The 14952-nt window shown below is 38.0% G+C and overlaps 1 protein-coding gene across 1 annotated transcript in view; it reads right to left on the reverse strand.

Annotated features, from left to right (window-relative positions):
- The window catches only part of lrp2b (low density lipoprotein receptor-related protein 2b), a gene marked incomplete at both ends in the record, with an annotated part of 97513 nt that extends 83125 nt beyond the window's left edge, over positions 1-14388 (reverse strand). Inside the window, 10 exons of the mRNA XM_083903462.1 lie at positions 2841-2969; positions 3669-3785; positions 4544-4687; positions 4792-4908; positions 6066-6182; positions 7085-7195; positions 8871-8987; positions 11686-11808; positions 11936-12046; positions 14322-14388. Coding sequence (XP_083759588.1) covers positions 2841-2969; positions 3669-3785; positions 4544-4687; positions 4792-4908; positions 6066-6182; positions 7085-7195; positions 8871-8987; positions 11686-11808; positions 11936-12046; positions 14322-14388 — 1153 coding nt within the window. The remainder of the gene's footprint in view (positions 1-2840; positions 2970-3668; positions 3786-4543; positions 4688-4791; positions 4909-6065; positions 6183-7084; positions 7196-8870; positions 8988-11685; positions 11809-11935; positions 12047-14321) is intronic.
- Positions 14389-14952: the final 564 nt, after the last annotated feature.

Raw genomic sequence — 14952 nt, forward strand, 5'->3', positions numbered from 1 at the left:
TTACAAATATTGATACAATAAAAATAGAGAAAACTCATCTAAGTCACATATAAATCAGTGATAAAAAAAAAAAAATATCAGTGATATTTTGAATGAGACCCAGATACTCACCTTCACTGAAAACATGGCTGCCAGCCACATAACAAGTCTATTGCATATCAAGAATATTTAACAGTTTTTACTTCTCGGACTGGAAAGTTGTGTTGCATTCACTCTCCCACACCAAAGTCCAGAGAGAAAATCTGACATTTTAAATAGTGTGTGAGGAGTGAATAGAGTGAAACAGGAGTAACTAATTTTCTGCAGCCCCCATCACTAAATTCAAAGGTGTTCATTTGTGTCATCTGTGTTTAAAATCCTTTGCTGTAATTAGTGCCCAGCCTTGGAAAAAACAGGAACAAGTAGACTGAGGGGCATTTTGAGTTATTTACATATTCTGAAAGTGTGATTTCAGTTGCTGATTGAGATCCTGGGTATTATTCAAGCACATCAGGTTGGTTTGTTATTCATATTAATAGCAGCTGCTCACATGCTCCTGTTACAGCTTATAATACGATCATCTGATCAAACACAAGTTTAGATGTGTGTAACATTTGCATTTTAAAACCATACTGAGCTAGCTAATAACAATATAGCCACATAATGTTCTGAAACGCACAGTGAATTATTGAAAGACAGCGTCCAGCATGAAAAAACATGTTTTAATCCCTGTATGTGACATTGAATGAACACTAAGGTATAGATTAATTATGTCAATGAAAACTCACTCCATAAGAAGACAGGAGGTTAATAATAGGTTCTGTGTGCTTTCTTTTGATAGGGCGTCATGTCATCATCTCAGAAGTAACAACTGTGTCTGTTCGCCCTCGGGGTGTCCCATTATTCTAATGTCCTGTTCTCTTTCGGCTGCTAAATAATCCATCCGTTTGTTGTGTATAAGCTGTGGAGAAAGTTTGCGACGATGAAGTCCGCTAGCTTAAATGCTAACGCGTTAGCGATAAAGTCCGCTAGCTTAGATGCTAATGTGTGCGATAAAGTCCACTAACACAGCAGAAGTGAGATGGCGTTGGCATGACCAGAAGCCTCTGTCTTAAGAAGTACAGCCAAAGCCATGATTTGGTTCTTCTGCAATGCATTTTTCCTTGTCAGTCTTCATTCAGTGGTGAAAACACAGGCAGCTTCTCAAAGCAGCAGAAACAGTGAGGAGCCTCTGTAGCAGCAGCGCATATTAAGTAGCCATATGTTTCCTCTGTGAGCTACAGAAGCCGAGAATGGCCATAGATTATCCTATGATTTTCCTATGACAAGCTGACCCCTTTCAACATCGGGATAAACACATTTATAGATGGGTTTTTGTGTCATATAATGCTGATGAAGTTTACAATCTCAGCAGGATCACTTAACTGTTGAGGACTAATCTGAATTCCGTCTCTAAAAGAAAGGCACAATGCAATTTCTGCCAATTTCTGAAAGACCTTGATTGAAGTACATCCTGATGTGTTGATCAATAATGTGATCTGCCATTTTCACCTCCCTGGGACACTACTGGACCAGACATTGGCAGCTGTTGAAGGCTGAAATCAGGATGATCATGTTAACCAGTGTGCATCAGACATAATCAGACTTGAAAATTATCCCACGAAAACAAAAGTCTTTCTGTTAGATAACAGAAAGAAGTAAAATCCATAGCTGTTCTCGGCTTCAGTAGCGAGCAGCTGATTGGCTGAAAAAACAACAAAAGCACTGGTATGTGATATCGCCACTCCCTAACTAGGAATCGTTTCACAACAATTCAACAACCTTAAGTCAAATACTAAGTTTATGGTTTTATGTGACCCAAATTACACTTTTTTATACATATAATGTGCTCCTGCATTGTCTAGTCGCTGTATATTAGTTTTTTTTAATTTTCATAGTGTTTCAAAAAGTCATGTAAAATAACGGCCGCGGTTACATTGCCACTGTTAACAGCAAGGCAACATGTTTCTACTGGAGCCTGTAAGGACAAACACGAGAGAACAAATCAAGCGTCGCTTTACTTGTAGCAGAAGTCCCGCCTCCACTCTCTCCGCTTCGTCTGCTACGGCCGCGGTAGCTCGCCCTCTCCCTCGCCGGCTTCTGACAGTTCTACCGCGGCCACAAAGAGCTGTCGCTCGTCCTTGTCCTCGCCCTCTCCCTCTCATTGTCTGAATAAATACTAGAACCTCATCGGAGAACGGAGAAAGACGACTAGGACGACATTTGACCGGCTGAGGATACCGTAGCGCTCAGGGAAGGGAGGGGGTGAGCAGAGGAGCAGTTTGTTGCTGTAAATTTCAGCCTCTCCTCTAGATGTCACTACTTACAACTACAACTACAACTACTTACTTCACCTTTAAAACTCACAATACTGTGATTTCAAGCATGTAGTGGCTTCTTCGAATTTTCAACTTACATCATTTAAACAACAAAAAAGTTAATTTAACCTAAGTGATATAAACTTAGCAAATGAAACAGGAGTAAACCACTACTGTGTTTTTTTTTTTTTTTTTAAATGGCCTCTGGTTTGGAATAGAGAGAGGTTTATAAACTTCAGTTCCCTGTTGGAAAAGGCTGTCTTAGACTTGAGTTGAGAAAGATGTATATGAGCTCTATGTCCACGATGGCAGACATGTTTCCAGTGAAACTCAGACTTTAAGAACAAAAACACAGTTTAGATAACATACATTTCACTTGTGTGAAAGAAAAGTGTACAGAATTGTATGGTCTCATTTAATTACTGTCCCCTTATACATATCATAATGATCTTTCCAACACATATCTATTGATTACATATTGTTTACTTCTATTGTGACGTGTACCTGACACATTGGCTTTGCACAAGTGGCCCTGCTGCAAGAAGTATCCATCAGCACAGCTGCAGTGGTGTGTCCCAGGTCGATCTTCACACATCTGGTCACAGATCCCCCAGATCTGACAGTCATTATAGTCTGGACAATATAAAAAAAAACAATATTTATTTGTTTTGCTTTATGGTAGTAATGTTTGCTTCCTTTAATTCAGCTAATCTGGGAAAGACCTCATAACCATTAACTTTAAGTGTGGCCCTGAAAAATATTGTTTTTAAGGGCTAGTTATAACCCCAAGAATAGGACACCCATACGTCTACATGTAAAAACTGAGTAGAAGGGGGTGAAAGGGATTGAGCCGAATAATGATAAATTAAATCAAACAAATTTAGGAAATATAAGACAACTAGAGGAGCCTGAGGCACACAGGATGGTAATAATTAAAAAAAAAGTATTTAATTTAGTATTTAATATTATAATGGCTATTGAATCATACCGACAATAAAAACATTCCATTTATCTTATGGTCATGTGAGCACAGTGGCACATGACCTCTACACGCAGTTCAGGTCACATGGCGACATGAACAACAGGAAAAACAGACTTGGAAAATCAAAAATCTATAAATTAAAATCAAAACATCAATAATTAAAAATAAAAAAAAGTATTATTATTTTCAAATGCATTCAGATACTTCGAGAAAAGCTCTCCATTGAAACCTGGTTATTGTATAGCCATGAAATATTAAAGGCTTTTTAACTATTACCCTTCTAGTAATAGTGCCTCGGATATCTCAAGTTCTTTCAAAATTCGTGTATACCTACTTTATAGATCACTTACCTACACAGGAGCGACTGTCATTGGCTACAGTGAAACCATCAGGGCAGTAGCAAGAACCTCCTTGAGGTGATGGGTGACAGTGGAACTCACAGCTCAAGGTGGAGCAGCGATCCAGGCCTGTGTGTGAATAATTAAGCAGAGCGATACTGTAGTAAAAATCAAGGTCAGGACACTTTGGGTTTTGGCTTGTGATCACCCGTGGTCACCTGAGCAGCATTTAATGCCCCAGAGAGCTTCATTATGGGAATCGTGACCAGCATTACGACCACTGTTAGCTGACAATTACCTAAACAATCATGACCATAAAGCAGGTGTGAGGGCAGAGATAAGGAAGGTAAAAGCTGTGATTATGCTTCACTTTTAACTGCTGACTTCTGAGAAACACAAGTTTCATGCATTAAAGTGTGTCAATCACTTGCTTGCTCCTACATACATTTAAAGTGTTGTTAGTGTGCAGCGACCTATGGCCAATAGAAACACAAGGTCCAGTATGTAAAATGTAGGTGAATTAATTGTGAATTAATAATTGAAAATCAAACGAAAAAGTGAACAATCACCTGATTGTAGGAATTGTAGTTGGGTTTTTTTATTACCCCATGAATGATCTATATATATATATATATATATATATATATATATATATATATATACATATGTTAACTCAACAAAGTATAAAAACTATTTTTTTTGCTAGAATACACAATTAAACCTGCTGGGAAAAAATAATAACCTTGTTGGATTATAATAACCTTTGACTGGGTTGGTTGATTTTTGACCAATTTCTGACATCACTGCATGAGTCAACATAATTAACATTACTGTGAACTCTCTGTTGTTTAGTCCTAATGTCACATGTGTAGGTTTGTGTCACTTACTGCAGGTTTGCTGTGCGGTGGTGTTGGTCTCATCTGTTCCTCCAGGACAGTCAGGGTTGCCGTCACACACTTTGGCCACTGGTATACACTCTGTTGAGCTTGGACATCCCCACTCACCGGGATAACAGTCTCGAGAGTTACTATCTAAAAACCGCAGAAACACACAGGATTATGGATTAGAAACATTTCCTCAGGCTGCTTCGAAAAAAGTGATGCAAAAAAAACTAAAAGGGAACAACTTCTCTCACCGCATCCTTTCTCATCACTGAAGTCCCCACAGTCGTTGAACTTGTCGCACACCCAGCGCTGAGGAATACAGCGGCCACTGGTGCACGTGAACTCACTGCCACTGCAGCTCTGGTACACTAAGGGATTAACAGACAGATCTACCAGTTATTCAGGTTTAGGTTTTTACCCATCGTCACCATACTGCAATGTGCAGGACTGAACCAACATTACAGCATTAAAGTATTTGTCAGACATTGAGCAAATTTAAATTTAAATTAATTGGCTTCAGTGATAAGAATGGTACAGCACAGGACTAACATACCTGTATAATATGGTTCAAAGTCTGATTACTTTTGCATGTAAATGCTTAGTTGGACTGGAGTCAGACTTGGCATTCTGCGCATGCACCAAAATTTATTTGACACGGAAGTAAAAGTAAAAGTATAAGGAGACTACGGTGGTCGACAGGGACTAACACACTGCAAATCCCAAAACACCGGCAAATAATTAAACACCAGCAAATAAGAAAACACCAGCAAGTAACAAAACGGAAGTCCATTAGTTCCTGTTAAAGACCAGGAAAACACACTCTTTCACTACAAAACTATCACCTCTTTTATACATTCGGCAGAAACGAAAGCCACGTTCACTTAAAAGACACATTTTTATCACCTTCATCCATCACTTACCGGTATTTGGCCCAACACTGCCAGTAAACAGGTTGGTCGAAGACCTGCACGACAGCGCCCCCACAGACCGTTTTGTTACTTGCCGGTGTTTTCTTATTTGCTGGCGTTTTTTTTACTTGCTGGCGTTTTGTTATTTGCTGGCGTTTTTTTACTTGCAGGTATTTTGGGGTTTGCAGTGTGTTTGCCCCTATCGGCCACCGTAGGACACGGTATGTAAACTGCAGTACCAACGATGGAGAAGACCCACTTTTGGACTGAGGAAGAGACAAGATAGCTTCACAGTTCCACAGTTCACTGTTTTGTCAGTGATGTAAAGGTAATCAGGAAACTGATTCAATACGCACTAGCTCATAGAGACATACAGCGTCACCTATGGAGGCAGAGTCAGACATACACAGCCAATAAATCAATTCTCTTCTCCACATGTATGCAGATTCGGCAGGTTGTCCGATTACCTATCTTAGTCCGATTAAGGCCTTAGCTCAATTAAACAGTTCAAGTAAACGTACTGAATGGTGCAGTGGTATATGCACCACTAGATGTCCCTAATTCTTAGAGAAATAAAAGTTTTTCATGGCTTTTGTTAAACGTCTTGTCATCCTTACCACAGCCTTGTTCATCGCTGTTGTCCCCACAGTCGTCCCAGTGGTCACACACAAAGGAGTTTGGGATACAGTAGCCGTTCACACACTGATATTGGTGGATGGGACAATGCTGGGTCGCTGTCAATTAAACACATGTGACGACATTTACAACACATGAAAAGATCAGTCGACGGAGAATGAGGAAGCTGAATGAAGCTAAATCCAGAAGCAACTGCTACCTTAGACATTATATCACTTTTATCCTTAAAGATAGCTTGTTCTTAAAATGTACATGCAGAGTAGCGTTATGTACAACTGACATCAGCAAATAAACCCTTGGAGTTTGGGAAGAATTGTGTCTGTGTTATGCCTTGGCTTAGCTAATAATGATTAGCTATTAATAGCAGTCTTCAAATTAGAGTCAGCCTATATAAAGGAGTCAGCACCAGTAGGGTTGCTGTAGCGAGGGTACATTAATTAACATCAGTCAGTCCTGTGATAAGCATTTAATACTTTTAATTAATGTTTTAACTAAACATTTAATCAAGTTAATCAATTCATACATTATTAAAGGGTTTATAAAGCTACTGGTAATGTCAGTTAACACAGTAATAACTGACTAAGTAGTATATAAGTACTGACTTAATAAGTATGTAATTAAGCATTTATGAACCATTTTTAACATTTATTAACACACACAGTGGATCACGTGTCATTTAACAAAGAATTGTTAATATTAAGGTGTACTGTACTCCCCATACATTTATAAAGTCAAAGTGAAGGGATTCATAATATGAATGTATGGGGAGTACAGTATGTATTTCACACTTTACAATACAAGGGTCCCAATGAGCATTAATTATAATTGTTATATAAATGGGTTATAATGGTTAATAAATGCTTAATTATAGTGAAGTGGTTATTTTGGTAGTAAACTAAACTGTACCAAACACGGGAATAGGAATTTTAAAATCTGGCCGTTAGTGAGCACTCAGTAGGCCTTATACAAACACACCACATAATAGGCGCGATCTACTCACTGCAGTTAAATTCATCAGAGCCGTCTCTGCAGTCCTGTAGCCCGTTGCAGTGCTGGGAGTTGTCATAGCAGGCACCGTTAGCACAGGTCTTCTGAGTGCACTGAGGATAGTCTGCACATAATGAAATGAAAAAAGACTTAAATGAAAGGTTATTGCTCATCATAAAATTAAATCACACTATATACTAAATTTGATAATGATCATGTTGGTGCTTAGCTTTTCCTCAGTATTTTAAATAGGAAATATTTTTTGGCAAGATGGCAATCTACCTTAACCCAAGTCATAATATGAAAAATCTATCTTTTCTTATTGTTTCCTGACTTTTCCTTCACATTTTGAATAGGTGAACTATAGCCATTTCCAAAAGATACACTATGTTTTATTTAAAACTTGACCAGAAGTCTCATAGCACCACCCATAGAAAAATAAAATGTCCAGAATAAACACTAGTAAATACACATATCTCTATAAATATGTTAAATAATTTTATTTATTTAACCTTTATTTAACCAGATAAAAGACCCATTGAGATCAAGATCTCTTTCACAAGGGTGACCTGGCCAAGAAAGGCAGCAGCACACATCAAAAGTTAAATAAGAAGCAGGAAAGGCAACATTTACAAATCAAAACATTGAAATATAAAATTGCAACTAGATAAACATAAAGTGCAGGAGTTGTGATCACAGTAACGATTTAAGAACATAGACACTGTTCAAAGGATTTCTGTTGTCTGTCTTTTAAGATGGAGCGAAAAGCTCCTTATGAAATAAAAGCCGGCATTTTAAGTTCAGTTTGGAGAGTATTCCAAGCAGCAGGGGCAGAGAAACTGAAAGCTTTTTTCCCCATCTCGGTCCGAACACGTGGAGCAGACAAGTGCAAAATGTCATTTGAACGCAAGGCGTAGTGGCTTCTGGTTCTCTGAAGAAAAGTGCTTAAATAAGCAGGGACCAAGCCAAGAAGAGCCTTATAGACCAGAGTCATCTAGTGTGTGTAGCGTCTTACAGACAGGGAAGACATGGAAGCATTTGCATACAGTTCACAGTGATGGGTGAGGCGACTACAGCCAGTGATGAACCTCAGAGCACAATGATAGACTGGTGTCAAAGACTGTAGACAGCTGTGAGAGGAACACATGTACACAACATCGCCATAATCAAGTAGTGGTAAGAACATGGCAGATATCAGGAGCTTCCTGGATCTGAGGGAGAAACAAGACTTGTTTCTATCAAATAATACAATATACATCCATGCAGCAGCAGTCCACATAGTTTGTGCCTATACACCACGATATCCATGTACATGTTATTCAAAAATGACTACTATAATCATGAAAGACGTTGGCACAAGAACACTTAGCACATCATTTTCTGCCTTTTTAATGTAGACATCAACAAATCTTTAGAATAATGCTGGGGGAAAAATGTAAACAAATGTATATATATACACATGTATAACATGTACACATTTCACCCCAAAATCTTGGAAAAACTGGCCTCATGGGAATCTGATGATACTGTATATGTCCTATATGGCTGTTTTAATTGTTGAATAATGTTTTAGGATGTATATTTTGATAGTTTATCATTTGGCTCTTTTATATGAATAGTTGATGAATATTATTTTATTTCTGCCATTTTGTAGACATGGCATTATATAAATACACTCCATTGGCCAGGACCGTCTTGTAAAAGAGATGTTTAATCTCGTTGAAGTTTTCTTGGTTCAATAACAACAACAATTGTAATGATAATAATGGAGGACGAAGAGAAGAGATCAACATTCTTACTGCAGTTGTTCTCATCAGAGTTGTCCACACAGTCCTTCACTCTGTCACATCTGTATTTGCTGGGGATGCACTGACCCTCGTGGCACGTGAACTGGTCAGGGTTGCACGTCCGTCCACCTGCACCAAGAGAAACGTGAGCAGGTTTTCCATGTTCAAACTTTCTTGGGTCAGTCTGTTTGTGCTTTCCAAAACATAAGCAGATCTAGTATGGACACAAATGGTGGTGGGGTGACTTGTTCATGTCACCCCAGTCTTTTTCACCTCTTACCCAAGAAGTTTTTCCAGTTTCTGTTCTACATGTTTTTGGTGAAACCGAGACATTTAAATGCGCCGTTTTCACTGTAATGGTGTGTTCGGGGAAAATTCCCTGGAGGCCTGCATACCTCAAGTTAGTTCCGGGAGGTACCAAGTAGGAAGTGGAAAGTGGTTGTATACACATATTAAATGCATTTATGGTTGTATAAATTTATTGGTAATTATTTGGGTTTTCAGGTGTTTGTATATAGACATGTATGGCATTTTTTGTGAATATTTATTATACATTTATAAGTAGTATTAATGTTTCCTTCCTTTGTTTTATTTGATTTTATTTATTTATATTTTATATTTTACACCTGTGTTCACACACACACACACACACACACACACTTTACAATAAGTGTGCATTAAGTAACATCAGTTCCATCAGTTAACCTGTTAACTGTAAAATAAATAAGCATTATTTCAATCAAACATTCATTAACCATTGTTAACCTTTAATAATGCTTCTCTAGACCCTTTAATTCTAAAATGTGTTGTCTATTGCTTAACAATGACTTTACAAATGCACAAGTTTGAAAGTTACACCGAAAGTCGGTGGTCAGAACTGGTAGTGATGCTGGCCAGAAGTTGCTCAATCATTAGCATCACAATCAATACTGTGTCATTCACTCATTATTCAAGCACATCAGGTTGGTTTGTTATTCATATTAATAGCAGATGCTCACATGCTCCTGTTACAGCTTATAATACGATCATCTGATTAAACACAAGTTTAGATGTGCGTAACATTTGCATTTTAAAATGACAATACTGAGCTAGCTAATAATGTTCTGAAACACACATTGGATTATTAAAAAACAGTGTTTAGCATGGAAAAACATTTTTAATCCCTGTATGTGACTTTGAATGAACACTCACGTAATGTAGATTAACAGCTTTGATGAAAACTCACCCCATAAGAAGATAGAATGTTAATAAGAGGTTTGGGGTGCTTTCTTTTCATCGCTGGCGTCTGTTCGCCTCAAGGTGTCCAGTGATTCTCATTTCCTCCCACTCTCTTTTAGGCGCAAAATAATCCATCCAATTGTTGTGTATAAGCTCTGGAGAAAGTTTGGGAGGATGAAGTCCACTAGCTTAAATGCTAACGTGTTAATGATAAAGTCTTCTAGCTTAAATGCTAATGCTTAGCGATAAAGTCCGCTAGCATAGCAGAAGCGAGATCGGTGTCGTCATGACCAGAAGCCTCTGTCTTTGTTAAGAAGTACAGTCAAAGTTCTTAGTTTCTTCTACAATTCGTTTTTCCTTGTCCCTCTTCATTCAATGGTGAAAACACAGGCAGCTTCTCGAAGCAGCAGTCACAGTGAGGACCATATGCATATTAACCTATTCTTCCCTGATGCCTCCCTGTACCTGGGGACCCACTGCCCTGCATGTTTTAGAACTTTCCTTGCTCCAACACACCTGGTTCAAAACAAACAAGCTCTGCAGAAGCCTGATAACTTCTAAAACATGCAGGTTAGTGGGTCCCCAGGACCAGGATTGAAAAACCCTGATTTAGAGGATTAAAACAAGCTGTTAATCACCCAAATTGACCAATGTAGATGTAACAGGGTCAGTTACGACAGCATATTTGTAACATACTGCAATTCATTACACCTGATATTTATTTTATATTTCCTTTTCATGTTATAATTACACAAAACGTGTGTATAGTTTTATTTTGTATATTTTATCCTGACACGGTAGGTTAAGTTCGCATGTGGAACCTTTGTCACTTTTCTGTTCCCCACGTTCACTTTTTCCAGTGCCCATCAGGTATTTATGTGCGTGTCTAGCCCTTACCTCTCCCCTTTTGCCGCTGCACACTGTGGGAGAGGTACGTAATGTGCGTTTATGTGACTTCCATATTGTTTAGCATTGTCATTATGCAGGTATGGAGATTGTCATGCTAAACTTGACATGCTGTATCTGTTTATTTTATAGAGGGCACATTTTCGCTGTGGTTCACATGCTGATGGAAGTTTCTTTTATTTACCCTGTGTCAGGTATGTCGCTATGTGTTTTCGTTTAGTAACAGCCCTTTTGCCGCTGCACACTGTGGGAGAGAGGGCACATTTTCGCTGTGGTTCACATGCTGATGGAAGTTTCTTTTGTTTACCCTGTGTCAGAAATAAACGGAGACTGCTCCAAACGATATCCATCGAGTGACAAATTCTTCACAACGCAGACAAAACTACACCAGTTACATAGAGAGTTGTCTTTACACTTCACACAGGGAGTATAGATTTAAAGCTAGTTTTCTTACTTTAAAAGAAGAAAAAAAAACACACATCTAAACCGGTTTGTTTTTCTTAGATCAATGGTGACATGTAAGTAAAATGAAATGGGTTTTAATAATTTGGTACCTCAAATCTCAAATGGCACAGATGGTGCCAAACTGTGCCAAGCGAGAGAACGCGGAGGCATCTCTTTACTAAAACCTCTGTAATTTGACTCTGCTTCACTTTGTTGTTTTTGGGAGACGTAGGAAGGTTGTTACATCACACTGACTTACCACATGCTCTTTCTTCATCCGAGCCATCAACGCAGTCTTTCTCACCATCGCAGACAAACGCCAATGAAATGCACTCACCGCTTGTCACACACTTGAATTCTTGTGAGGTGCATGTTGGAGTTGCTGCAGAAAAATAACAATGGAAGAGATTATGGGTTATTTTGGGGTGGGGGAGGTTGATATATTGATGGGCAAAATCAAAATCACAGGTTTGCTTTGGTGGAGCATGTGTTCTACCGATGACACTCACGGCAGTTTAGTTCATCTGAATCATCTGTGCAGTCTTTAGTTCCATCACACCTCCAGGCTATGTCTATACACTGTCCATTGGTGCACTGGAACTCAGCACTTCCGCAGCTTCCTGCACAAAACAGAGAGGGGTAACAAAGTAGATGAAGTAATCGTTTCAAAGTAAGGTAGATGTGTAAGGCTGTTTTGATTTTTTTCTTCTAAGAATAATGCTGTCATGTCATTAAAACTTATTTTTTAACCGGCATGTATATTTTACAGGTTTAGTTTAGTGCAGACGAAATTGAGATTGTTGTTAGAGTTTGAGCTCAAAACACAAGTAAAAAAAAAAGACTGGTACAATTGCATGCAACTCAAAATGTAAACCAAAACTGGCCTGATCATCGAATAAACCAACAAAAGGGACAGAGAATACATTGGAAATGTATGTACAAAAGTTAAAAAGAGCACAAGAACATCAGCCTAGGGTGTAAAGACCAGGAGTGACAAATAATGTAATAATGTAAGAAATCAATGATGTCAGACAGACTTTGAAAATGTGTGGTTATAGGAAAACAGAGTTTTCCAGGATTCGACTTAAACTCTGTCGGACACCTGCAGGGTCCAAACCGATAGTGGCTTGCTACAATAACGTTTTCTTTGTTCATACAAGCCTTGTGTCAGCAGAATATTTCCCACATCATCAACTCATCATCTGTTATTTTAAGAAGAAGGAAGCCTAGTTTAAATGTCACTACAAAATAAAACAGCAAGACAAGTTGAGGAAACACCTGGATGGAAAGAAAACTACAAAATAAGACCACAAAACTAGCAGGGAAAACAGAAAGTACTAAAAGTCCAAGAAAACATAGAGCACAACGGAAAACACTTCACTAGTGAAATTAAATTGTATTTTACTCTTATCTTGACCAATAAGTTACTACGTTTATGATGGCTGTAGCATTTAAACCTCCAAACATGTGATTCTGGCCTTTAAAGGAGAGTTAATTCTTCACTGTGAATGGACGGTGCATCACTTGACCACATAGGATTTATGTGGGATTCAGCACATCAATGTGCACTTTGTATTGTTTGCCAGTAAAATTTAAGGGATTCTCATCATTGAGTTTGGACCCCATAAAAATATTTACTGTGTACAGATGTCTATTTTCCAGCTACAAAAACATTATCTATCTATCTATCTATCTATCTATCTATCTATCTATCTATCTATCTATCTATCTATCTATCTATCTATCTATCTATCTATCTATCTATCTATCTATCTGTCTGTCTGTCTGTCTGTCTGTCTGTCTGTCTGTCTGTCTGTCTGTCTGTCTATCTATCTATCTATCTATCTATCTATCTATCTATCTATCTATCTATCGTGCATTTTACACCATATATTTTATTATAAATGTCTGATTGGCCAATCACATGACAGTAACTCACTGGATTTGGTCAGGGAGAAAAGGTGAAGCTGAGCAGCTGAAGTTCAAGCCAAGCATTAAAATGAGGAGGACAATTTCATGAAAGTGAATTTCTACATTGGTTGCTGGTCTGAGTTTTTCCAGAAGCTGCTGGAATTTTCAGACACAGCCATCTGTAGTGTTTACGAAGAATGAAGTCTGAAAAAGAGAAACTATCCAGTGAGCAGCAGTTCTCTGGGAAGAAATGTGCTTTGGATGCCAGAGGTCGGAGCAGAATAATCAAGTAACACAAATAACCACAGCAACAACAGCAGCAAGCTAATCATATAGGGTGTCCTTTGTACCTAATGAATTGACCAATGTGTGTATATCATATTATAATGCTACAATTGACATAACATACTACATGGCTCAATAGCTCTTTGGATGAGTCATCATCAGAAATGTGAAAAAAAAAAAAAACTACATTTAATTTCAACTTCATTTCAAAGATATTTTGCTCCAGTAAAGAAATAAAGAGCTAATGAAATGACTCAGTTAAAATCATGTTGCTGCTTTTGATTGACATTTAAATTTGATTTGATTTGTTATTTACGATATTTACGATACACAATCCAGGGATTTTGTTCAGTATACGGCTCATCTCGAGGATATTCTATATTGGTATTACTTTCTTTTCTTTCTGTGACACATGAATTTGGCCCCTTGGGAATCAATGAATGATCTCCATCTTAGTTTTAAAGTTACATATTATCATATATATGTATCATATTATAGCCTATTAAATTATCTGGTTTTTTTTAGACTTGCCAAATGTCCTGCTGGAGTACATTTATTATACTTTGAATTTGAACTCGAAATTTTGGTCAGAAAAAGCACACGATGTTGTATAAACGTCGTCCAAATGCTGTCGTTCTTCTTCTATCTACTGTTTTTAGATTAAATATATTGCTGTTTTGATTAGGGATAAACACTCACCTTGAACAAATGTGAATCCACGTGTCAGGAACAGAAGCGACAGAAGATAAAGACCTTCAAAGGCCATATTTTAATTCTCAGGCTTCCTCTCCAGTTGTCTTGTGTTCAGGTGCTATCGTGCACTTGTATTAAATCTGCATCCTGACTCTTTTCATCCAAACAGACGGGAGGACGACACTGCGCCCTGGGACTAAAGATGTATTTCCTGGAGCAGCGCAGCGGACTAACAATGTGACATGAGAGTAACACAGCTTTTTATGGCTGTCTCCTTTTACATAAACTTCATCTAAGATTAACTTTTACCTGCTGGTATGTTGTCTACATCAGCAAGAAAATGTGACTGCTCATTTTTTGTGGGTTAGGGCAATTGGAAGACAGTTTATATACTGCAAACTTAAATATCTGCAACTTAGAAGTTAAAAACATGCGAATGTGGTAGCCACACTTTTTAGTGTGAAATGTGTTTTGGGGGCATTTTGGAACATAGAGCAACTACATCACTCACTCCCTCATTTTCTATCGATTTATCGATTGAATGCCAACTATCATAAGAGGAAGTATAACATGGAGTGTGGATTCTGAGGTAAGGAAATTATTATTTACCAAGTTGCATTATACACCAATATTAACT

The sequence above is a fragment of the Microchirus variegatus genome, assembly GCF_963457635.1.
Source record: "Microchirus variegatus genome assembly, chromosome: 17".
NCBI lineage: Eukaryota > Metazoa > Chordata > Actinopteri > Pleuronectiformes > Soleidae > Microchirus > Microchirus variegatus.